Source organism: Sander vitreus, chromosome 3 (assembly GCF_031162955.1).
Source record: "Sander vitreus isolate 19-12246 chromosome 3, sanVit1, whole genome shotgun sequence".
Lineage (NCBI taxonomy): Eukaryota > Metazoa > Chordata > Actinopteri > Perciformes > Percidae > Sander > Sander vitreus.
In genome coordinates this window covers 34,042,715-34,069,135 of record NC_135857.1, presented here as the reverse complement: position 1 = coordinate 34,069,135, position 26,421 = coordinate 34,042,715, and the positions used below count along the sequence as shown (strand labels likewise).

General features: G+C 43.9%; 1 protein-coding gene across 1 annotated transcript in view; it reads right to left on the bottom strand.

Annotated features, from left to right (window-relative positions):
* The window catches only part of LOC144515927 (leucine-rich repeat and fibronectin type III domain-containing protein 1-like protein), a 191,640-nt gene that overhangs the window by 38,140 nt on the left and 127,079 nt on the right, over nt 1-26,421 (bottom strand). Inside the window, exons 3-6 of the mRNA XM_078247125.1 lie at nt 21,674-21,874; nt 15,434-15,600; nt 8,565-8,805; nt 607-819 (exon numbers count right to left, since the gene is read on the bottom strand). Coding sequence (XP_078103251.1) covers nt 607-819; nt 8,565-8,805; nt 15,434-15,600; nt 21,674-21,874 — 822 coding nt within the window. The remainder of the gene's footprint in view (nt 1-606; nt 820-8,564; nt 8,806-15,433; nt 15,601-21,673; nt 21,875-26,421) is intronic.

Here is a 26,421-nt window from a genome sequence, read left to right as displayed (position 1 = left end):
CCAACTGAATGACAGGTCAGCTCTTACATACCAGCTGATGCAATTAGTGCCTCAATCAGCTGATTGTCAAAAGACTGTGACGATACGCCACGTACCAAGATCAATTAACACAACTTGTTAGTTTATAATGAGTCTAGTTTACTCTCAATATCAATGCTGTCATGCACAATTCATCACAATAAGACAATATCGAAATCATAATTTTGGCTCCAACACACCCATAACTGCAACATGCAGTGTTCCGATGTTACAGTTGGCTTAATGTTAATATGTGGATGTATTCTTTAAATGGTATCATCATTTCTTTTCTTTTTTTCCCTCCAAATTAGTTGAGCTAATCTCCAATCTTTCCACATACCCCCTGGCTTCTGCAGAAGTACGGCCCCTGGGTTAAAAGCACCCCTGGTTGGGAATCACCGTTCAGATAAACAGACTCTTTAAGCTTTTATTCCCTTTACTCATGATGCAATTTTGGTAGTTCAACAACCATTTGAGCACAGATCTGATTTCTTTTTACAGTTTTCACACTGACCAACAGTTTTAGAATAAATCAACAGAGCACACACACAACCATATTCTACCATGATAATGAAACCACGGCTCTACCTTGACCGAGACCTTGAGGATGTCCAGCGAGCCGTTCTCGTAGCAGATGGTTCTGGACGTGTTGCCGATCAGCTTCCCGTCCGGATTGACCCAATGTGTTGAGGGCTCGGGATCTCCGATGGACTTACAGCGCAGGCTGACCTCCTGACCCTCCATCACAAACATCTTGGAGGTGTGGCGAGTTATCATTGGTGGCTCGCAAACAAACTCCTCCTGTTAGGAGACACAAGACCAAAAACATATACATCATACTTTAAACCACAACTTCAACGTTTTTTTAGCCAAGGACCCCTTATCTGAAAGAGAGATGGATCAGGGACCCCCTAATAAATATATTGTATAGAATTAAGTTGCATTAAACTGGGCCTACAATAACTTGTAGAGCAGCCTAAAGCCTCTATTCATGGTTTAATGTTGGAATTAATATGTGATTGTAGTGTAGTTAATATGTGGATGGCCTTAGTGACCTACCTTGACTATAAGTCAGTAAGCAGTGGGGATTTATATTTGCTAATAATATGTTGGATTCATGTTAAGACTTTTAAAAAAAATTTTTTAAACTTTCAAAAATTGACAATAATTTGGAGGCCCCCTTGTATTGACTCTGCGGACCCCCTGTTGAAGATCCCTGCTTTAAACGATGCAGAAGATTTAAATGGTAACTGTTTTTTTGTTTTTTTCAACCTGGACCCTATTTTCCTATGTTTTTGTGTCTAAGTGACTGATCGGAACAACAATCTTTGAAATTGGTCCAGTATTGAGAGAGATCGCTGCAGTCGGCAGCAGAGAAACAAGCTACGATGTAAGTTATTGGGCGATTGCGCACCTTTAATTTACGTCCACAAAAGTGCTGACAGGCTCAGATTATTATTCTAAGTGTCTGATAACATCATGGAAAGGATTTCTAAGGAGGTCGACCTTTCCGTTAAAGACTAAGATCCTTTTTTTAAACATAAAAACATCCACGCTAAACTCACCAGACTCCTATTAAATAAACATTAATTTTAGCATCGTAAAATACACTTCATTCAAAGTCGACAGAAACAAAAAACTATGCAAAGCTGTTTTGGGTCACATCTCTAGTTTTGGTTGAAATAAACTAACTGTTTACCGATTTACATGTGAAAATATGCTGGCTCTATTCATGCTAAAAGTACTGCTTTTTTAAATGGAGTCTGGTGGGTTTAGCCATAGCGATTTCGGACTGTTCCTGGTATAACAAAAAGGATCTTACTCTTTAATAAAAAGGTCTATCTCTGTAGGGATCCTTTCTGTAATGTTGTCAGACACTTAGAATAATAATCTGAGTCTGTCAGCGGCAAAATCTGAACTTTTAGCGGACCAAATTGAAACTGTTTTTTGATGTAGAGATCATAATGAAAACAACAATAACAAGCGAGATAAAAAATATCCAAGGAGTTTTAAAGAAAGAAGAACAGTACATTTGTTGTGCACACAGGGTTCTGACTTTCAGAAGGAGTTCAATTGTGTGCACATGAAGATCAAGTGAGTTTTTCAGCCCTCGCAATATTTAAAACCCACCCACTGGCACCTAAGCTACTATAAAGCCAGCCAAAACCCTGGGTGAGTATTATTGCAGGGCCAGCCAAGGCTTACCTGGGCTTACTCATCATTCCTATCACTCAGTGCATTTTCAAAACCTTTTCTCTGCGCCCTTCTTGGGTCTTGTTACCAGCAGAGAAGATTGCTGACCGCTGGGCTGTGGCTCCAAACACAGCACCAGTGCCTTTCAGTCTTGTATTACATTCTAACCCTCAATTGCTCCAGAGAAGCTCAGAGTATAAAAGGCAGTGATAGAACTCTGTGATCCGAGTGTGTGGAGGTGTGAAAGTATGAGAATGTGAAGTTGGTCATCGGAGGGAAAATCTTGTCATCTCGTCTTGGCTTAATGAATATCTGTTTTGTTTTTTTCAGTTATCCCTAAAATTCCAACCAGCGGCAACTTTTTCGGCCCCTTTCGTGAGAATTGAACTGCTTGGATTTTCTCATCTTTACGTCGGAGAAGAAGCGGTGCAGATGCACTAAACAGCCGAGCAGCTTCCATCTATTGTATTGAAGTGTGAAAGTGTGAGAATGTGAAGTTGGTCATTGGAGGGAAGTGAGTGAGTGAGTGAGTAAAGTTATTTTTAGGGATGCACCGAATCCAGATTTTTGGGGTTCGGCAGAATACAGAATATACTGGTTAAGATTCTGCTGAATCCTCGTCCCGTCCTCAGTCCATGAACACAGTCAACACATTAATGAAGTAAACAGTGACTGTCCTTCCTTTGCCGTACCTGAAGTTGCTGCATTCTGGCTGCTGTCTGTAGATTCCTTCATGCTCAGCTCGTATTCTTCCAGATGTTTCATACCAGATGTTGTAACAGCGGTGATGTTGTGTATTGTTTAGGGTCCTCGCCACCACCAGACTAATCAGCATTGCAGATTGAACATGTAGCTGGACTTGAATGGCCTTTTGACTGAAAGTACTGCCAAACAACACTTGTTCTGCTCACCAGTTCCATTTTCACTTTCTCACAGCCTGCTGCATTGAACGCTCCGCCTACGTAAACACCTTCCCGTAATCAACGTCGACCAGCGTAGCGCGCGTAGTGCAAGCGTAGGGTTCAGTAGAAACAGAACCCCGTCAAAAAGCCCAATATTCGTCTGACTCCGAAGCCGAATCCTGGATTCGGTGCATCCCTAGTTATTTTATATAGCACTTATCACAGACAGAGTCCCAAAGTGCCTCACAGGAAAAATGAACTAAACCCCATCCATGCCTATAAAAATCACAATGAATCACAAAGGCGGGGAACATAAAAATATATAATAATACAGTCACCAATGTGAATGAATTTTTTTCAATCCTCCGTGTCCTCCTTGGCTACTAGCAACTGCGTGGAGGAAGGGGGTGGGTGCGTGTGCAATCACGGAAGGCTTGTATCATGTGGACGCGCCGACAGTTTTGTTGTCAATTGCTTAGAATTCCTCATGGGGGCGACAGAAACTACGCACTGTAGCTTTAAGCCTCAAATTCCAAACCAGCGTCAAGTTTTTCTGTCCCTTTTCCAGAGAATGTAACCTCTTGGATTTTTCATCTTCCCGTCGGAGAGGAAGCGGTTGCAGATGCAATAAACAGCGGAGCATCTTTTCATCGATTTCCCCAGCCGGAATTCCCTTGGCGGCTGATGGCTGGTGTCGGCCCCTCTGATGGATGCCTGGAGGCTCCCTTGTCCCTGCAGCGGGAACGAGGCCATTAAACTCTCCGAGTATTAACATGCCCAGACACTTTGGTGACACGGAGGTCTCTGGATCGACCTCTTTACGACACTAATCCTCTTATAGTGATCCTACAGCCGCTCTCGGGAGGGAGGTGCGGGACTATTACTGGAGGTGAGGCAAAGGTCTGTACAACATCCTTCTCTAAGATGATACCAATTAATCCCGTCTTTATCTCCTGGTGCACCTCCACTTATCACTGAAGCTCTCAAAGAGCCCCGAGGGGTCGGCTCCTGAAGGTCTCCAGGTGAGGCTAAAACCCTCTGTATCATCCTCTTTAAGGTAACTTCTTGAACCACACCACTTAAGTCTGTTATCAGCATAGCTGCTATCATATAGAAAGATTTCCCCAGCGGCTCCTCGAACTTTAGTCCCACACCATCTTCTAACTGCAATATGGAGCTACAACACATCCGCACTGCTTTGGCATTGTGCTCTTTAAGATGCTCAATAATGCATTTTGCTTTTATAATATGGCAGACATGGATCACCAATAGAGACTTCAATTATTTGCCACTAACAAAAAAAAAAATGAATTGAAGTATCTGTTGATGATCCATTTCTGCCATATTATAAAAGCAATTATGCATTTTCAGAACCAACCGAGCAAAAAACTCATTCATTCCCATGGCAATAACCCAATTAAATAAGATGTGGGGAGGGGTATGACGGGAGGAGGAATATATGTGAAGTACTGTGCAGTAGTTTCATTTATTTATGACATTAGGCCTTTTAGGGAAGAGCAACACGCTCCTTTTTATTGTATTCTATTTATTGATGTGTGCATGTTATGTGTTGGATAAATAGAGGTGTAGATGTCTGGTTCAATGTCTGCGTTGTGGATTATGTGTCAATATGTCTGTACTGCACAACAAAACCTCTCGGGGACATTCATGTTTTCTAAGTCTAAGTCTAAGGATCCAGCACCCAGTCTTCAGAGTTCCAATGTGAGTTGAACGCGTTAGGCCGTATTTTTCATCAACTAATACACACTATTTAAACTCCGGTGTGGCTGTCTCTTCAGCTAGCAGACACTGTAGCTAAGCTTTGGTAATGCAACGCTGTAAAAATACTCTGTTACAAGTAAAAGTCCTGCATTAAAAATGTTACTTAACCAAAAGTATGTAAGCAGAAGGATGTACTTAAAGTATTACAAGTAAAAGTACTTAATGCAGAAAAATACTCACTCTTTTAGAAAGTGTAAAGGATCCAAACAGTTGTGTGTTTAATGGTCTAATCATTTCAGCTGGACTTGTAGGACGTTATGTTGTTGGCTACTTTCATTTATTATAAAACACCATATTTTTGTTGTACTGCAGATTGCTGCAGCTCCTCTTTTCACCCTGTGTGTTGAGCTCTCTGTTTTAGCTACAGAGTGAGACCTCTCACTTCTGTTCCATCTTTCGACATGCGCAGTACCTAGGTAAGGACTACTAGCCATTCAGAAGCAGAGTGTGAGGGCGTGTCCTGACAGTACCTAGGTAAGGACTACTAGCCAGTCAGAAGCAGAGTATGAGGGCGTGTCCTGACAGTACCTAGGTAAGGACTACTAGCCAGTCAGAAGCAGAGTATGAGGGCGTGTCCTGACAGTACCTAGGTAAGGACTACTAGCCAGTCAGAAGCAGAGTATGAGGGCGTGTCCTGACAGTACCTAGGTAAGGACTACTAGCCAGTCAGAAGCAGAGTATGAGGGCGTGCCCTGACAGTACCTAGGTAAGGACTACTAGCCAGTCAGAAGCAGAGTATGAGGGCGTGTCCTGACAGCACCTAGGTAAGGACTACTAGCCAGTCAGAAGCAGAGTATGAGGGCGTGCCCTGACAGTACCTAGGTAAGGACTACTAGCCAGTCAGAAGCAGAGTATGAGGGCGTGTCCTGACAGTACCTAGGTAAGGACTACTAGCCAGTCAGAAGCAGAGTATGAGGGCGTGCCCTGACAGTACCTAGGTAAGGACTACTAGCCAGTCAGAAGCAGAGTATGAGGGCGTGCCCTGACAGTACCTAGGTAAGGACTACTAGCCAGTCAGAAGCAGAGTATGAGGGCGTGTCCTGACAGTACCTAGGTAAGGACTACTAGCCAGTCAGAAGCAGAGTATGAGGGCGTGTCCTGACAGTACCTAGGTAAGGACTACTAGCCAGTCAGAAGCAGAGTATGAGGGCGTGCCATGCTAGCAGCTAGCTGAGCATTATAACATGTGTTCCAAAGTGACCACGTTTGTCTCTGAAGTAAAGGCTGGACTACAACAGAGCTGTTTGGAGCAGTTTGTGAACAGTGTTTTCTGTTGGAGATGGTAAGTAAGTCACTTTGTAAACCTATAACGTGCACAAAAAAGATATATAACACAATAAAGGAAAGGGAAAAAGCCAGAAAGCATAATATGAGCACTTTAAACTCGATTAGGGGTATTTGCAGATCTCTCAAGTTTTCTTCTCTGCAATGATATAGGGGGAAGAGAATACATAATGCAAAGTCATGGTTCTGATGCATTTTTGCATAGCAAACTCCATGACTCCACACTTTGACCAGAAGGTTCCCTGCTGTGTGACACCGACCATCTGGCCAGCTCACACGCGTCCTTGAGGAGGAAAGTGCTCATGCAGCCACAGAGGGCTAAAAGTGAAGACAAAAACTGTTTTGCTGCAGGGTTTGCAGTGGATTATGACGCCAAACACACACAATGCAATTTCTATGACCAACATGTTTAAATGAATAATTTTGTAGGCGACAGAATTAGCCAGCTAATGATGACTTGGGGCTCCGGTTTATCAAGAGGTACAACATTTGTGTTACAAGATCATCAACCAGAGGCCACTTAAGATTACCTCTGTTTGAATACTTAGTATTATTTTTCAAAGCAGGTCCAGGCCTGAGAGAATCTGGTTGACCTCACTGTTTAGACCCGTATGGCACCTACAAGGATCATTTTGTTTGTCTTTTTTAAACCTGGACCCGACTAGCTCATGCAATTGTGTCTAAGTGACACTGATGTGAACAGAAATCGTTGAACACGGTCCAGTACTGAGCGAGAACGTTGTAACCAGAGTTGAACTGAATCCTATCGTGGCAGACTTTGTGATCTCAGCATCGTTTCATTTGTCTCTGGTCAACCCAGAGATATTTATCAAGGTTTAGAATGTAACGCGCTTATGGTGTAAGTACGATAAAGCACTCCGAGGTGTATAGACAACGATGGATCCTTTGTCCTTAATTCATTGTTTCTATTGTATCTGGAAACTCTGCTGTGCGTTATCCTATCGTTATGTTACTGTATTGTAAATAAAAATAGCTCTGCAGCTCTTGCGGGACGGCTACATTGCACGTGCAACGTACGCCGAGCGGAGGTTCCAACACTACGTTTCCACTATAATCAGTGAAACTAGCGACACCCGACAGAGAGCAGCGTGTATTTACGCGAGGTGTGCGCGGCCCTTTAACACAGAAATGGATCATAAAGTGTCTGTGTGTCTTTTAAATTAAACTACCGATATACAGGACACGACTAATGACTGTGAATGAGCGTATTGGCAGTTTCATTTTTAGAGTTCCTGTTTTTATTTCTTGTTTCCCGTCACCTGCGTCCTCTGATAACAGCTGACAGTAGATTGGTGTTTTCACGGCGCTGTGCCGGCTCCAAAAAACTGAAGAAACAACCACCATCCCAAAGCAAAAAGCTCTCCCGATCTCGCCTGTGACTCATACAATCCTACATTCAACGTAGCCAAAGCGTCACCCCACTTCTCCACTGGGCGCGTCTGCGCTGCGCTCTGGTTTGGTTCCGTCCTCCGCCACACGCCATTCCACACGGGGAGCGTCTCAGAAGCGGAGTGTCTTGCTGCCCGACTCGCACATTATATTGTCTCTACGAGTACTTCGGTTTATTGGTGAACTGACTGGATAGCCTCGCCGTTTTACTTCCTGCCCGGCTGTCCGAACGCCCAGCGGCTCGCGTGAAAATCCACCTGGCACGTATCTGGAGCCACTTCGCCAGTGTTATAATGTAACACAGTACAAATACTTCACTACTGTACATAAGTAGAATGTTCACGTATCTGTACTTTACTTCGTTATTTATATTTCGGGAAACTTTTACTTTTACTCCACTACATTTCCCCTAAGCATCATAGTTAACCATAGGCCAAAACTAAAGAAGAAGAGGAGGAGGAAGCACAATGACAATAATAATAGTGTCATGGAAGCACCTGGTGCAGGCTCTGCCGCCATGGTAACAGACGATGACCACCCCGATGACAGTGGGGACGAAGATAACGTTACACACCTTTGGCCATCAAGTTCATAACCAACATTTACTTTTACTTCTAATACTTAAGTACAGTAAGTGTCAGATCATTTAAGACTTTTATTCGAGTGATATTCTAAAAGGGGACTTTGACTTCTGCCAAAGTCATTTTCTGATAAGATACTTGTACTTTTACTCGCTTTCAAGTACTTTATACGAGACGGCACTTCACGCACGCTTCTGGGACTCTGGTGGATTATCAAGCGTCGACTTGAATGGCTGCGATTGCTCGCGGGGATCGCGGCGCCTTTGGAACGTAGCGCAGACGCGCCCGGTGGAATATAATGGTATACACACTGTAACCTCTGACTCCTCCATTAGTTCAGAGTGGTTTTCTGACCGCATTTTGTAGCTTTTATGTCTCACGGCAGCAACTTTACCTCTCTGATGGTCCAGAAGTATTTGCCGGCGAGGTCTTTGGGGGAAGCGCAGGTCTCGAGGTCGTCCTCTCGGGTCAGTCGGCGCAGCCACACCAGCTCACAGTTACAGTGCAGAGGGTTCCCACCGAAACTCAACACCAGCGCCAGCAGCGGAGAACCCTTCATCTTGGCGTAGACGGGGATCCGCAGGAACAGCGGGTCCGGAGGAATCTTCTTCAGCTTGTTGGAGGTCATGTCCAGTCTGGAGATGAAGACAGAGAGGCAGGGAGAGGGATGAGTCCGTTACGGTCATTTCACTCCGAGGTTTATAGTAGACAGGGACGGGCAGAGATCAGTTTGTTGTATCACATGGAACGACAGTAACTGTTAAAAACCAAAACCCTTTTTTTTTCTTTTTTTTTTTAAAGTTTGCTTTGCCAGCATGCACAGTTCAGTTCTGTTAACCTCTGGGTCCGTTTGAAATGGATTTAATAGGTTTAACTCGCAACTATTTGAAGTTATAACAAAAGGACAACAAACCAGTGCCTGAAATGGGCCGGTACTCACCAGGACTGAGTACCTGCACTTCTGATTTTTGGCCACATGACAATCCTAACTTGTAATTGTTACTAATAATATTATTAATAGGCTGATATACCAAAATAGGGTGTGTGTATGTGTATATTATATATATAAATAAATATAATGTCAAATCATCAGACATTCAGCACCTCATAAAGCCCGATGGAACAATCCAATTCGCATGCATGCATATATTATATATATATATACACACACACACATATATACATACATACATACAAATATATAAAACACACACACACACACACACACACACACAGACCATCAGTCTTAAAAAGAAAAACCAGCCAGGTTTTTTGATAAACAGTCATGCATTTATTAAAAAGACGGTAATGGGTTCTTTTTGCCCCGGAGACACAAAACACACCGACCAGCTGGTGAAACTGTGAATTTGTCTGTGTGCACAGAACGTCACACACACACACACACACACACACACACACACACACACACACACACACACACAGCTTAATTAGGGTACTGGCACATTTTTGGAACCAATTCAAGCACTGCAACAAACCAAAATTGGAATTCAAACTCCAGTTTTGGCAGGTAGATTATGAAACACAGTCTACTTTCATAGCTAGATGACAACATGAACGTTTACCTTATATTAAAATTATTAATTATTATTAAATTATTAATTAATTAAAAGATTTAAATAAAATATGAAAATATTGAAAAGAGATTCAGTAGACTTGGAGAAGTATTCAGTCAATCAGACCGGGAACTAAGACGGAACGGGACACGTGAACCCAGCCCGACACATTTGGTCAATCAAACGGCAAATCAAACTCAGTTACTCCGACCAAGATGGATGGCAGGGTGGTGAAAGCTTTAGAAACAGCTTGACTGATTAGTAGGAATCTGAGAATCTAAGAAATAGGGAGGAAAGTCAGCGGGGGAGGGGGAGCTGGTAATAGTTATCCTCACCCAGACCCCACATATTTCCTGAGATTAGACTGGAGCTGAAAGAACCATAAATGTCTACTGGAAGTCTATAAATCTGAACCTGTTTCCATGAGCTTCACATTTCCTTTTAAAAAAAATAAAAAAATAAAAAATGAAAATCCCTCAATCTCTCTCCTTCTGGCTGCAGCCGAGGTACTGATGGTGAAGCTGAGTCACATTAAAGTAGATCAATTCAATCATTTCTTTACTTCACACTTCACCCGAGCCACTATCTTTGGGATGGGAGGTGAGGCGTTCTCTTCACCAGCTCAAATGTTCACATGCATGGAGCAGAAATATTTGGCAAGGCAGCTTTATTTATAAAGCACATTTCAGCAACAAGGCGATTGAAAGTGCTTCACATAAAACATTAAAGGGATAAAATACGAGAACAAAAGTTACAGTGCGGTAATTATTTAAAGAAAGGCAGCAAGTAAAAGAAAGGTCTTCAGCTTTCATTTAAAAGAACAGAGTTGCGGCGGACCTGCGATTTTCTGGGAGTTTGTTCCAGATATGTGCAATACGTAGGCTATTGGGGTTGGGCATATGTTAGTTGTACAATATCTTATTGTGCAAGGGCTGTGCTACACTTATTGTGGAGAATGCCGCCGACAGGGTTGTTCAATTAAAAAATGCCAATGAAAGGAGTACTTAATGTGCTTACTATATAGGTACCTGTCTAATGTATATGAGAGCATGTTTGTGTTGCGTGAGAGTGTTGAGAGATGCTTATTTTCTGTATTTTGTGTTGTCTTTGTAAAGCTGCGGAACGGACAGAGTCCAAAACTAATTTCCCTTCGGGGACAATAAAGTATATCTTGTCTTATGTGGAGCATACAAACTGAACGCTGCTTCTCCATGTTTAGTTTTAGTTCCGACTCTGGGGACAGAAAGCAGACGGGTCCCACAGACCTAAACCCTTAAATCATCCCTTTAAGTTAGGGCGGCACGATATTAGGAAAATCTCTTATTGCGATGATTTTAACTGATGTTGCGATAGGATTCACGATATTTCAGCGAATGATCATTTTTGTATCACTTCTTGTCATTGAAAAATATTAAAATTAAAAAGATAAAAATGATTGTAGTAGTGTATAGTGTTTTTTTGCGAGGATCTGTCCCAAACCAAGAGGTTTTCTTTAGTCTGTAGGATAATGATTTGAAGGCCGGGACGTCACTTCATTCAGAATGGTTTGACACTTGTTTCGCCTTTAACAAAAATTGCGGCCCCCTGGAATTTGGATATTGCACAGGTCCATATTGTGATTTCGTTAAATTGTGATTAATGTGCAGCCCTAGTGTAGTCCCTGCTCTTAAAGAAAGACACTTCCTGAATGGAGCGGAGTCTGAACACAGCAGAAAAAAGGCAAAAACAAAAAAGGCAGCGACCGGAAAACCAACATCATCACTAGGCAGTAATTGATTATGGTCTGTCACTGCATCGAGGCAGAATCGTCTACGGCCGCATCGCGATGCATCGATGCAGTGATTCCTTTTAACACCCCTGATAACGAAGTTAAGCAAAGTCTCTGTCTCCTGCTCAACCTCGAAGACGTTTGTTCCCTTCTCAAAGGCATTCACTAATAAATGCACGGCTCGAAGGGGCACGTTGAGGAAAACTGGGACTCACACAACAAGTACAATCACAAACTAACCGCCGAATAATGCGATCCAACAGTGGACAAATAGTCCAGGGTGCGTTTCGTGCTCATTCAGCCACTGCACCATCTCTCGGGAATTGAGCAGTGATTTGCCGGCCAAAACATTGGACCTGAAGACTCGTAATAATAACGAAGGCGATTCAAACGTTCAGCGTAGTCAGCAACAAACAGGGGAGAGTCCATCCCCCCCCCCCAAATCCCTCCAGAAGTATTAGACAACAGCGATGACTTAACAAGAAGTTAATAGATGTTGAGAGCAGCGAGCATGCTGCACTTATTATTTCATGGGCTGCAACTTTGTGTTGTGTTGTGTGTGTGTGTGTGTGTGTGTGTGTGTGTGTGTGTGTGTGTGTGTGTGACGTTCTGTGCACACAGACAAATTCACAGTTTCACCAGCTGGTCGGTGTGTTTTGTGTCTCCGGGGCAAAAAGAACCCATTACCGTCTTTTTAATAAATGCATGACTGTTTATCAAAAAACCTGGCTGGTTTTTCTTTTTAAGACTGTTGGTCAGTGGGACGTAAATTGAAATTGATTACCGTTAATGGGGTTCAAATGTTATTTGGTGCCAGGCAAATTGAACTGCACACAGGCATGCAACCGCATATAATAATAAAGACCGACGTTTGTTTGTTACAAAACACTTTCAAAGGCCAAACTAGAAGTGTTTTACAGGGCAGAAGTCAGGCGACGCCACGTATAACAAGTGTACAATGGGAAACAAACGATAGTGTCACAGGTTAAACAGCCACTGCTAGATGATGCAATGAGGGCTGCGACTAACAATCGTTTTTTTAATAATTCCATTAATGTGTGGATTATTATCTGGATGAATCGGCTAGTTGTTTGGTCTCTAAAATGTCAGAAAATGGTGAAAAATGTGGATCAGTGTTTCCCAAAAAGTCCCAAGATGACGTCCTCAAAACGTCTTGTTTCGGCCACAACTCAAAGATCTTCAGTTTACTGTCCCAGAGGACAGAAGAAACTAGAAGATATTCACATTTAACTTGCTCCAATAGTTTTTAATGATAAACCGATTATCAAAGTAGTTGGCGATTAATTTAGGAGACCGTTTTGGGCTTTAGCAGAAAGGGGGGAGGGACTGAGAAGTTTAATCAATCATAAAAAAATGGTTAAATAGATGACAACAAATTGATTAACCTTTGCAGCTATAGCAGTGACTTATGTTTGGACACCAGGGGGCATAAAAACATACAAAACACACTGACAGAAGCCGACACGACCGCCGCCATATCAACACCGCCTGATGAATGAAAGACCACCAACAAATCTCTGGCTCTTTAGCTGCTTATGGGTCCACTTTCTTCCCCAGCTAGTTTGCCGGTCAGTGCGGTGCTGGGCAGGCAGCGGACACTGGCTTCATGAGCGCTGGTTTGAAGACAAACTGCCTACGTGGTTTTGGTGAAAGGGGCTGAGACTGCAGCACACGGAGCGTGTGCTGTAAATCTAAAACTACGAGCGAAAGGAGGCCATAAACATCCATCAAGCGATAAAAACAGCTAAAGCTGTATTTCATATCAAAACCCCTGTGCGGTGCTGAATGTTTACTGCACTCAAACGCACCGGGGAGAGAGTGGGTCTTGGTACATCAAGACCAAAGTCAGAGTGTGCAGACTTTCACTGAAAGACCTACATGTGCTGCTGTACTGTAGTGTTTGCTGGCAGCACTTTGGAATCAGGGCTGCAAGAAATACGTGCTGCTTCATTAAAGAGCAATAATAAATACGCAAACGGGGATAATGCATTTCCTGCAGATAATGCGTGTGAAGGCTTAGAAAGCTTAATTTCTAAAGCTAGGCAGTGCATTTTAGTATTTGAGTATTCTACTGATTATTCTATTGTTTAATCGAGTAATCGGATAAGAAATACTATTGCTTTATTAAAGAGCATACGTATATATAAAAGGAGAAAATAAAGGTTTCTTATATGTACTAACTAATTGGTTTCCTTTTGAGAAAAATCTACATTTCTTTATGGCTGTCCTTGATTAAAGAAAGTCTTGGTCGACGAACAGCGATTTGATTTTGTCGACTTATCGATGAGTTGATTTCATCAGCAGATCTACACAACTGAGTTTCTCCCAGAGAATCATGCAAAAGCACCACCAGAAAGCTTGTGTTTACCAGAGATGTACTCAGAAGTTTCTTGAAAATAAGTCATTCAGTGTGAAAAATGCATTCAAAAATGAGTAGTTGAGTACAGAAATCTTAGTCTGCTGCGACCAAAACTACAGATTAGTTTTGAGCCAAAAGTGATCTCCGTGCACACCAGTGTTTTTAGTGTCGGCGTTGCCAAAGGTCTCCGTTTGCGGCCGTTGAGACGGCAACACAACCCCGCAGACTCCAAACCAAAACGGGTCAGAAGGGTTTCCAAATGTCTCCGGTTTAGAGGCTCGGAAACGCCAGAGCAGGGGGAATGAGAGGGGGAAACGCCAGAGCAGGGGGAATGAGAGGGGGAAACGCCAGAGCAGGGGGAATGAGAGGGGGAGACGCCAGAGCAGGGGGAAATGAGAGGGGGGGGAATGAGAGGGGGGACACGCCAGAGCAGGGGGGAATGAGAGGGGGGAAACGCCAGAGCAGGGGGAATGAGAGGAGGAAACGCCAGAGCAGGGGGGAATGAGAGGGGAGACGCCAGAGCAGGGGGGAATGAGAGGAGGGAAACGCAGAGCAGGGGGAATGAGAGGGGAGATGCCAGAGCAGAGGGGAATGAGAGGGGGGAAACAGCAGAGCAGGGGGGAATGAGAGGGAGGGAAACGCCAGAGCAGGGGGAACGAGAGGGGGAAACGCCAGAGCAGGGGGGAATGAGAGGGGGGAAACGCCAGAGCAGGGGGAATGAGAGGGGGAAACGCCAGAGCAGGGGGAATGAGAGGGGGAAACGCCAGAGCAGGGGGAACGAGAGGGGGAAACGCCAGAGCAGGGGGAATGAGAGGGGGAGACGCCAGAGCAGAGGGAATGAGAGGAGGAAACGCCAGAGCAGGGGGAATGAGAGGGGGAAACGCCAGAGCAGGGGGAATGAGAGGGGGAAACGCCAGAGCAGAGGGAATGAGAGGGGGAAACGCCAGAGCAGAGGGAATGAGAGAGGGGGAAACGCCAGAGCAGGGGGAATGAGAGAGGGGGGACACGCCAGAGCAGGGGGAATGAGAGGGGGACACGCCAGAGCAGAGGGGAATGAGAGGGGGACACGCCAGAGCAGGGGGGAATGAGAGGGGGAAACGCCAGAGCAGGGGGAATGAGAGAGGGGGACACGCCAGAGCAGGGGGAATGAGAGGGGGAAACGCCAGAGCAGGGGGAACGAGAGGGGGAAACGCCAGAGCAGGGGGAATGAGAGAGGGGGAAACGCCAGAGCAGGGGGAATGAGAGAGGGGGAAACGCCAGAGCAGGGGGAATGAGAGAGGGGGAAACGCCAGAGCAGGGGGAATGTAAATGTAACCTGAAAAAAAATCAGCCGTAATTGGAATGGAACTTATGTTAGTTATGCAGGGCTGCATAAAGTTCAATTTGAAAGCGAAAGAGAGCAGGAAAATGCAAAATACATTTCATATTTACATATTTCTCTTTGGATTTCCAGTGAAAAGCTGAAGGTAATGCTTCCCCCTCCCTCTTTCTGTTGAGCCACCGCAGGCTGCTGCTGTAAAGTGCTATCACATGATCCTGACCTGGCCAGTTTGTGCAGGTTGGAGAAGATTCCCTCGGGGACGCTCTCGATGAGGTTATGGTCGAGGCTGAGGGTGTTGACGCTGACCAGCAGGGCGATGGTGTCCCAGGGGATGTTCACCAGGTTGTTGTAGCTCAAATCCAAGTCCTCCAGAGTCTCCAGGAAGTCCTGCGTTGGGAGGGGTGGGGGGACAGAGACAGAGACTGTAATCAAAGACTCAAACGTTTACAGTTTGTGCAGCGTTGTTGTCAGCAACAATCAGTATTCATCATTCCCTACTTTAGAACCTTTCAGGAGGGTTCATTCTAAAGGGTGATTCATACTTCTGCGTAAAATCTAAGCTGTGGCTACGTACGTAGGTACGACAAATGACAGGAAATCATGTACAACATTCTTTTATCGAACATATTGAATATTGAATTAAATAGAATACGGACCACGGTCTCATGGAATTCCGTGATATGATCACAAGTTGTTAACAGCATTACGTGGTGGTGGCACGGAATGTGTGAAAATTCCGTGTGGCCACCACGGAAAACAATGCCAACGTAAAGTCAATGAGGAGCTGACGCAGCATTAGGAGCGACTACGGTAGAGAGTAGTATGAAAGCCCGAAAATCCACGTAGGGAGGTTGGTTGGGGGGGTGGACGGGTCAAACACAGGACTTTCACCCAGGAGAGCGGGGATGGTGTCCCGCGTGTCTCGTTTCCTAAACCCAACTGTCCTGTTCTTCTTTACCTAAACCCAACTGTCCTGTTCTTCTTTACCTAAACCCAACCGTCCCGTTCTTCTCTACCTAAACCCAACCGTCCCGTTCTTCTTTACCTAAACCCAACTGTCCCGTTCTTCTTAACCTAAACCCAACTGTCCCGTTCTTCTTTATCTAAACCCAACCGTCCCCGTTTCTTTTTCCTAAACCCAACCGTCCCGTTCTTCTTTATCTAAACCCAACCGTCCCGTTCTTCTTGACCTAAACCCAACCGTCTCCGCTTTTTTTCCTAAACCCAACCGTCCCGTTCTTCTCTACCTAAACCCAACCGTCCCGTTCTTCTTAACCTAAACCCAACTGTCCCGTTCTTCTTTACCTAAACCCAACTGTCCCGTTCTTCTTTATCTAAACCCAACCGTCCCGTTGTTGTCCCGCGTGTCATGGAAATGTAAGCCCACCCACAAACTTTTCCTTGACTTAAGGGGCCGTGTTCATTTCACGGAATTCTGTGAGATCAGGTTGATTAAAAAAGAATGAGAGAAAAAGAGATTTTAGATACAGTATGTTAGTCTTTTTGAATGGTCCCTCTTGTATTTAATTCAATGTTGACTTTCTTTCAATAAAACCATGTTGAAAAATCATTTCCAACTCAAATCTCCGAGTGTCTTTCGCGATATGCCGCAGCCTTTTTGCGTTTATTGCGCCAGTTGATCTCGCGATGACGATAAAAAATAAACGATATATCGTGCAGCCCTAACGGACAGAGTTAAACGTAGTGAAGGAATAAAGAGAGAAGGAGAAAGATGAAAGGAATAGAGGGAGAAGACAGGGAGGAAAGGGAATAACAGAGAAAGACAGAAAGGCAGATCAATTACCCTGGTCAATGTTGTGCACTCAAAACATGTTGTTTTCTCTAATTGCTTCCATACAATTCTCACAACCGTGGAAATGCCACGAGTTGGCACAGTCAGCAAAAATACAAAAGGAGGGAAATGGAGAGAAAGCGGGGAGACTAATAGGAAGGAGAGATAAGAGCCTGTTGATCAGCCAGAGGGTTGTTGTCGGCTGTAATTGCTCTCGTAACATGCACAATCAGAACTCTGTCTGGATGTCACAATGCCTCAATTCATATTACAATAATGGGTGCTTTATTGCTTTCTGGCCAGAGAGAATCTCATTTCTTAATGACAAAAGAAACTTTGAAGAGCTTTGATGGGGAATTCAAAGAGCTTTGTGAGCAGAAAATACGTCCGTAATAGCCTAAAATTCCTGACTTTCCGATACAGAAAAAAATGACTGAAAATGACTCATGTTTACGCTTAGTTTCATGGTGGATGGACGGGCGTACCAATCATCTGGCTTTGTTCTATGGACTGGGGTTCTCGTGCCAACAGTCCAAACTATATTGTATACACACCCTGAGGAAGGCTCAAGCCAATACGCTTTGGTGTCTTGCCATGTTAATTAAAGACATTTTATCACTTTTTGTAGTTTGGAGTGCCTGGACATGTTTTTTTTGTCATAATTCTTCCTCCTTTACATTGCACCAGTGGTTAAAAGGATACCAGAAGTGCTCCTGCCACTTTTGTCTCCTTTAATAAAAATATATTGTTTGTAAGTGCCTTTAAAAACAAGTGTTGTTTTTGAACATTGTTCATATCGTTGTCCTTTTTAAAAAAAAAAAAAGAAAATCTGCCATCCCTATTGGTAAGGGCTAAAGTCTGGTTGAGTTAGTGCAACTACTGAAGCTAAATTTAGGAATCGTACAATCGCGTTCACAGTCAATGGAAAAACGTGGATGTGAATGCAGTGACGTAGTGGCGGATGAGCTTGGCTATGGCAACAATAAACCATGACTAAGGTTAGGCAAATAAACGCTAACACTTGGTTTAGGTTAGGGGGAAGCTTAGAGATGGTTCCAGTTAAAATATCTGCAGGTCTGTGACAGACTTAAGCCCAAACACAAAAAAGGTTGTTTGTAAGTGCCTTTAAAAATGAGATCTAACATTAGATGTTAGTCAGATCACCACTTCTTTAATCTGCTACACCTATTGCTAAGGGCTAAGGTCTGGTTAAGTTCAGGCAACCAAAACTACTTGAAGCGAAATGTAGAGATAATTATATCCATGTTCTAGGTGGAGAAATTGTATTATTTTTTAAATAAAAAAGAAGCAATGAAACTAGAGATGTTCTAATACCAGTATCGGTATCGCCTCCGATACTGCCTAAAATGCTGGTATCTGTAAGTACTGGAGTTCATGCACCAATCCGATATCACGTAATTTTTTACCTCTTTAAAGTAGGTTATTTATGTTCTTTTCCCGTTATGACTGACTGTCAAACTGGATAATTAAAGAAAGTTCTGTGGCGTTTATTCTCTGTGTTTGTTCATGTTTCACAAAGAGTTTAACCTGAGCCAGGCCGTACAACAACGCTAGAAATCATGGGTCCTGTCTTGCACCTGGCGCAGCGCAAAGCAAAGCCCGACACAAGTGTCTTTGCTGGTTTAAGACCGACGCAGTTGTCAATTTCCCGTCCAGCGGCCGCGTCGTTTAAATAGCAAACGCACCTGCGCCCATCTGTGCGCCCATGGGCGTGCTGGTCTTACAGGGAGGTGTGTTCAGGTGCATTCTGGGCGTGCTGGTCTTACAGGGAGGTGTGTTCAGGTGCATTCTGGGCGTGCTGGTCTTACAGGGAGGTGTGTTCAGGTGCATTCTGGGCGTATTGCTACCTTGAGGCAGTGGAAAGTGATCGCGCCACTGACCAACAAAAACCTGGTCTAAAGTCAATAACGCAGCATTTCATTGTTATTTTAACAGCACATTAGTAAAATGCTCGTGCACAGCGCGCGCACACTATGCTTGTTACACACACAGGGACGCACAGCAGCACACACACATGCAGAAGATTAAAAATAAAAAAATTACAATGTGAAATAGTATTATTGTGTATATCTACAGTATATACATACATGGAATACTAACGGAAAATCTCTCCTTCCTGCTCAGCAAATCCTCCATCATAATAGCAATGCGCCAAAGTACAAACGTGCCTGGCTCTTAAAGGGAACGGGAGATGATCTCTGATTGGTTGATTGCATGTTACGCCCAAAACACACCTATGAATTAATGAAGACACTAATTACCAACCTTTTGAACCATGCGCCCGGCGCACGGACCCTTTTTTCCCCCCAGTTAAACTAGCAAAAATGGATTCATACACGCCCTAAACACACCTGCGCCAGGCGCTTCACGCCGTGCGCTTAGATCGTTGAATTAGGGCTGCATATTACATCCATACAGAAACAGTAGTATACAGTAGAGCTGTTTAAACATAATAAAATATATGACACACTGGTATCGGATCAGTATTCGGTATTGGCCGATACGCAAGTTCAGGTATCAGAATCGGGAAGGAAAAAATGGCATCAGACCATCTCTAAATAAAAACCATGCAAATCTTAGCTGAACAATGAGAGGCAGAAGAGAGAGAGTGAAATGGACGGGAGAGAGATTAGGCTGAAGTTCAGGAGGTCCTGTCCATTAGTGAGTTCAGAGTTCACGTCTCTCTGCAGAGGTCTGAGAGCCGGTCCAGAGGGGACACGTTGGTGCTTCAGCGCCGGACTTTTAATGAGCAGAGAAAGGACGTTGTCATTTAATGAAAAGGGGACGGCAGTTTATTTTGGGGCCGGGTTATTAAAAAGGTGTCCAGCTGAGCAGAGGAGGCTGACATGGCTGGCTGCTTCTGGTAAGACTTCAGAGTCAGAGCCAGAAATGTGGCTTCATTTCCACACAGCACTCGACCCTCCGTCCGCAACGAGTGTGACAAGCTTTTAATTGACTTTGCAAGAACTTTTTCAAACCGAGAATCTTGGCAGAATGCTCGGGTGATGACGGTTTGTTGGCTGATTTAAAATAGCTTTTTCAAGACAATTCTTGCTGGCGTGATCTGACTTTCAAAGTGATTTTAGTACATTTACAGGGCTATTACTTCATTAAACTATGAATTACTAACTTCATGTTGCATATTGGCAAACCCAAACTAAAGTGATAGCACCACAGAGATTGATTTTAAATTGAAATTATTATAATTTGCAGCTGATGAAGGCCTGAGGGGAATTGGGTAATTTTGTCCATCTAGATTTATTTAATGAACTAATTTGTGGTCTGATTTATCCACATTACATTCTAATACAAAATCAACTGAACAATGTAAAAATAAGACTTCTGCTTCTGTTGCTTGCTTTAGGTTTTCCTCAACACATACAAGAGTTTGAAGTGGTTGAAAAGCAGTTTTTGGTTGTTTCACAGACATCAAGTATCTCAGGTTAAGATGAACAAAGCCATAACACTTATTAACACAAATAAAGTTAGCCCGATTAAAACTCTAAATGCAAGACTTTTACTTGTAATCCAGTATTTCTTCATAGCGGCATTTCTGCTATCATCTATTTACTATTTTGCTGATTTAAATCCAGCAGCTCTGTGTCATGGCCGTGTGGGCAGTGTGTTTGGATGAACGGTGTGTTGCTTCCCTTCCATGGTCGCACGGAGATCCCAGCACCCGAGATCCGCTGGATCACGCGAAACGCGCCACGGAGGTCCGCTGAGAATTCAGCATACCTCGGCTCCAAGCTCAGTGCACTGGTGCCACAGAGGGAAGCAAAGAACCAACACGCTGCCCACATAAAGACGACACAGAGCTGGACTGAAATCTACAAAGTATCCCTTTAGTTAGAAAAATCGGAATACTTATTTCACCGCTGCCTGCTACTAAGTGACTCCCGATGCAGTCGTAGAGTTAGTAAGTCATACATAGAAACATGGTTGGAGTGGCACGAGCAGTAATAGCAGGGCTATCTAGTGTGTGTGACGGGGATTAGCTCCGGAGCGTGTACCGAGCCCGGCGGTGGAGACGGAGAAACAAAGAAAGTGTCTCCCCTGTGTTGTCTATTTATGGTCGGAAAAGCTGTAGCAGGAAAAGTTAACCCTCAATAGATTTTGTGTCGATTGTGACGCTACCAAGCCCAGCCAATCAGACCAATCACAGTTGTAGCGGTCTGTGTCGCCACGACATTAACTTACATTTCTGGGGAGGTGCACGTCAGGCTAGTGCGTAGGGTCTGTATATACACGTGCCTACGAACTTACCTACCTACTTACCTACCTACTTACCTACAGACTTGCCTACGTACTTGCCTACGTACTTACCTATACACTTACCTACGTACCTACCTACAGACTTGCCTACGTACTTACCTATACACTTACCTACGTACCTACCTACAGACTTACCTACGTACTTACCTACGTAGTTGCCTACAGACTTGCCTACATACTTACTTATAGACTTACCTATGGACCAGATTCAACGCAGAACCATACATCAGGCTTTAGTACTAGTTTTAGCAGTAACAGCTGTAGTATCTATCTGCATGAAGGAAGCTAAACAGCTGTTCTCCAGATGTGCTAGTTTTGGTACCATGTATTTTAAGAACAACAAGGACCAGGGTTCGGGTGTGGTCTTGGTACCTGAAAGGCTCCCTCCGATATGCTGTGCAGCTGGTTGTTGGCCAGGATCAGGTGCCGCAGGTTCACCAGGCCCTGAAAGTGCGAGTCGTCCAGGGTGGTGAGGCGGTTGGCGTCCAGGTGGAGAGCGTGCAGGTCCTGGAGGTCAGCGAAGGCGTACGGCCGGATCTGACTGATGGTGTTCCTGCTCAGCGTCAGGTGGATCTGGACACGCACGCGCGCACACGCACACACACACACACACACACACACACACACACGACATTATTTGTAGAACACATCACATTTCTCCTGAAATGCTGGATCAATTTTCTGTATCTCTGAAAAAGTTGCCACCTAAGTAACCCAACTTTCTCTTCTTTTTTTCACTCAACTATTTTTTGACATTACATTGAACAACAAAATAACAAACAGCAAAAAGGAATTTTACAGCCAAGCAATTTTTACAGAGTTTCTATTAACTGTTGTTCTAGTCCAGTGTCTTTATTTTGAACCTTGTATAGAGTACATGTTGTACAGAGTACATTTATACACAAGTTGTGCTTCTTGTAGCCTCAGTTTGTGTTTCTCTTTGTTTTTAAAGCTCTATTCACTGATTTAATTTTATACCAGCAATCATTTAGTGAGGTTTCACTTTTTTGCACTACACTATATCTCTGAAAAGTTGCCACCTAAGTTACCTACTTTCTCTCACTTAAAAGGTGCACTACGAGTTCCTGCGTGGTCACGTCTTTTGATGTTACAAGTACATTTCAAACAAAACAGAGCAAGCTCGCCCCTCCCTCCATGTTTCCATAACTGTCATGACTAACTGTCACTAACCCCCACCCCCTCCACCAACCACCTTGTCAGTGATTGGCTGGAACATGTTTGTTGTATTTTGGTGCCTATCCTGTGTCCCTAGTGTTTGACGTGATGTTGTCTCCCGAGACCAGGCTTTTTCACGGTGTGTTCAGGGGGCAGGCAGCTAGCGGATCAAGGAGAGATGCCTACCATTTGAGACTAAAAGGAAATCGCGCTGAAACCATGCAGGAACTGATAGTGCACCTTAAACTCTTTTTTGACATGAAATGTAACAACAAAATAACAAATCCACAGACACTAGCAAACAAAGTGAAAAAAAATCTTTGCATTTTTACAGCCTTGGAGAGTAATTTGTAACAGTGTGAATGTGATCAGGGCTTTCCTGCAAAAGAGAGGCTTCCTCTCAGTTAAACTGCCGGAATAAATAAAGGTTAGAAATACAATTTCTATTAAAAAAAGATTCTAGTCCAGTGCCATCATTTTGAGTCCATATTAACTGTATCTCTGAAAAAGTTGCCACCTAATGCCGACCTTACATCAAATGATTCTATTGTTTCCCATTTCCAATATGGGAATGAAATCCTGAGAGTCTTCCTAGAGTCGGGGGAACGCTCCAGTCAATGGTGTAAGGTGGTCATAAAACTCAGTCCCAGTCAGTCTTTTTCCCGTCTTGACGTTTGGACAAAATCAAAACGTGTTTGATGTTATCGTAAATTCTAAGTCTTGGTAGTAAAATCTTCTAATCTGTGACTAAAAACTCAGTGACATTATGACATTATGTCTTTAGCTGTGAAATGGTGTCACACTTAATGCCTACCATATACTAGAAGACTTTGAAAAGACTACAGTCTGACACCATCTTACATCTAAAGACAATCATCTCACCTCTAACGTTAAAGACTGTCATAATGTGTAAAGACTGGGGGATCGTGCAGGGTCACACACTGAAAGACTACAGCTAGATTCATTTTGAAAGATTTAACCAAGCTAGCTAGCTGCCGCTAGCATTAGCTGGTAACTTTGCAGATGAATGTCTCCAGTACCCGGAGGTCTGTATTTATCTGCCGGTAAAACTCCCGTTGGATGACGCGCTTCAGAAGGGTTGGAAATCTGCAACTTTCCCTCTTTAATGTTTAGCTTAGAGCGGTGCATGGCAAACATAAACAAGACTGGCTCTAGCCGTTTGCTGCTTCCTGTTTGGTGCTGGAGGGAGAGCACCCATTGGTTGTTGACAATGTTCACATGAATGTTGTCTTGAAGTTCACATTTGTCCGAACGTCCAGACGGGGAGAAAGACTGACTGGGACTGAGTAGTACGACCACCTTACACCAAACAATTGAGACGACGGAAGCCCCCCCCGACTCTAGCAAGACTCTCAGGGTTTCATTCCCAGATTGGAAAATAGTCTGTGACGGTGGAATCGCCTGAAAGGTTGTTTGGTGTAAGGTCGGCATTAGTCTTTTCAAAGTCTTCTGGTGTATGGTGGGCAAAAGTTACCCACTTTCTCTTCTTTTTTTCACATAAATCTTTTTTTGACACAAAATGTAATGTACCTTCACATTTTTACAGCCTTAGAGAGTTTTTGTTGTTATTTCTATTAACTATTGTTCTATACCAGTCAGTGTTATCATTTTAAGTCTTGTATAGAGAAGACGTTGTGCTTTTTTGTACTGTAGCCTCAGTTTGTGTGTCTCTCTCTTCTTTCTTAAGCTCTATAAGCTGATTTAATTTTATACCAGCAATAATTTAGCAAGATTTCACTTTTGTGCACTATACCATGTTTTTAAAGTGACTATCAGTCCTCCTGTTCGGGCATGTCAAAGGTCAGGGTTGGTAGATAAAAGATCTGATGTTGCACTTCAGAACGGTTCACTCAGGGCAGTGGGGATTAAACCGGCAGTCAGGCCACAGGGTAGCCTTCATTAATAATACTACTAGTAATTAATATGGGAGTACAGTGGGTCAGTTGAGCCATGACATTACAGATTCAATTGTTATAAGATAAAGTCTGGGCTTCATTCATTGATAAAATCATAGAAAAAGGTCAGAGCAGCAGCCATTTTTATGTGTACCATTGCCATGGTAATGTATGAACTTCCTTTACAATAACGGACGGACAAACGAACAGCCGAGTAGTAATGTTCCGAGGCAGAGAGCCAGCCGCTAAATGAGTCAACTTAACTTCATGCTTCATCCACACAAAGCACGTTGCTATCGCCACGAGTGACAGCTTTATTAAGGCTTGTTTTCTGTGAACTTTGTGGCGAGGGGGTAACGTTAAGGCGGAGTTAGCAAGCTAACGTTAGCTAACTAACACCGGCTGGCTGGCTTGCTGGTTCCGCAGCGCTTTCATGCTGCATCGGTTACAGAGAATGAGCTGAACAGCGAGCTGGGTCTAACGTTAGCGGTCCGCTGACCCACTGCCGCTGGGTCTAACATTAGCGGTCCACTGACCCACTGCCGCTGGGTCTAATGTTAGCGGTCCACTGACCCACTGGGTGTAACGTTAGCGGTTTGCTGACCCACTGCCGCTGGGTCTAACGTTAGCGGTCCGCTGACCCACTGCCGCTGGGTCTAACGTTAGCGGTCCGCTGACCCAGCTACCGTTAGCGGTCCGCTGACCCACTGCCGCTGGGTCTAATGTTAGCGGTCCGCTGACCCACTGCCACTGGGTCTAACGTTAGCGGTCCGCTGACCCAGCTACCGTTAACGGTCCGCTGACCCACTGCCGCTGGGTCTAACGTTAGTGGTCCGCTGACCCAGCTACCATTAGCGGTCCGCTGACCCACTGCCGCTGGGTCTACCGTTAGCGGTCCGCTGACCCACTGCCGCTGGGTCTAACTGTCCCTCCTCACTCCCTGCAACTCCGAGAACATCTCCCGAGCTGCGTCGGCGGCTCTCCTCCCACTGACGCGTATTGTCACTAGGACAACTAACAACAATCAGCAGTCATTTTGTTGTGTACCAATCAAATGACCACGGGAAACAGTTCAATGGCCTTTCTATCCATTTTATTTCTATGGATAAAATAATTCAGGAAGCAAGTCATTGCTGTCTAGAGAGACGGTAAATGTTATTCAGACATGTGTGTTTATGTTTAAATTCATGAATTGCAAGCAAGATCTCCCAGATACATATTATAATTCTTTTAACTTGTTTTTTTTAGACATTTACTCACTTTCAACTAGGCAAAAAAATTATTTCCATTTGCCTATTTGTCGTACATCACAACATCATGTGTACATCATTTTTGTACTGTACACTGTAATTACTTGTTTTTAAAATCTATTGTATGTACTTCATATCATTGTGCAAATAAACCAAACTAAACTAAACTAAAGCACTAGAGGTCGGGAGTTTGTAGGCTGCTAAATACTTCCACTGTGTCCATGGAGTATATAAGATGGGAAGATGCCAAAATGTCTTCTATTAAAACCCGAGAAAAGGTCAATCAACACCCACACATTTCAATCTGTTTTTGGAGGATCGGCACAAGACATCTGTGGCGCTCTGTCACACTCCCCGCCACATGATTAGAACCTCATTTCCCACGTTGCCCTGTGTGTGAGCAAACATCGCCTGTGCTGTTATGATCACACTGGGGAGGACCCTGGTTACTCAAACACCAACGGAAGTCTCCAGCTGTGAGGAGTGCCACTGTTTGGCATTTAAACATCACGATGTTGGTACTTTTCTTCTTGTGCTGCGAGCACAATGGTATTAGTCTCGCTTTGCCAGACCCTCCTCCACAGCGCCGTGGAGGAGGGTCTGGCTAGTCCACACAGCATTCTGGGATGGGAGAAAAACATGCTCTGGTTTTTTGGCATTTCTTTAAACCAATCACAATCGTCACTAAGCGCTATTATTTTGACTGATATTGCGATTGCAATACGATTCACGATATTGAAGGAAATGATCATGTTTGTATCATTATTCTCATTTTAAT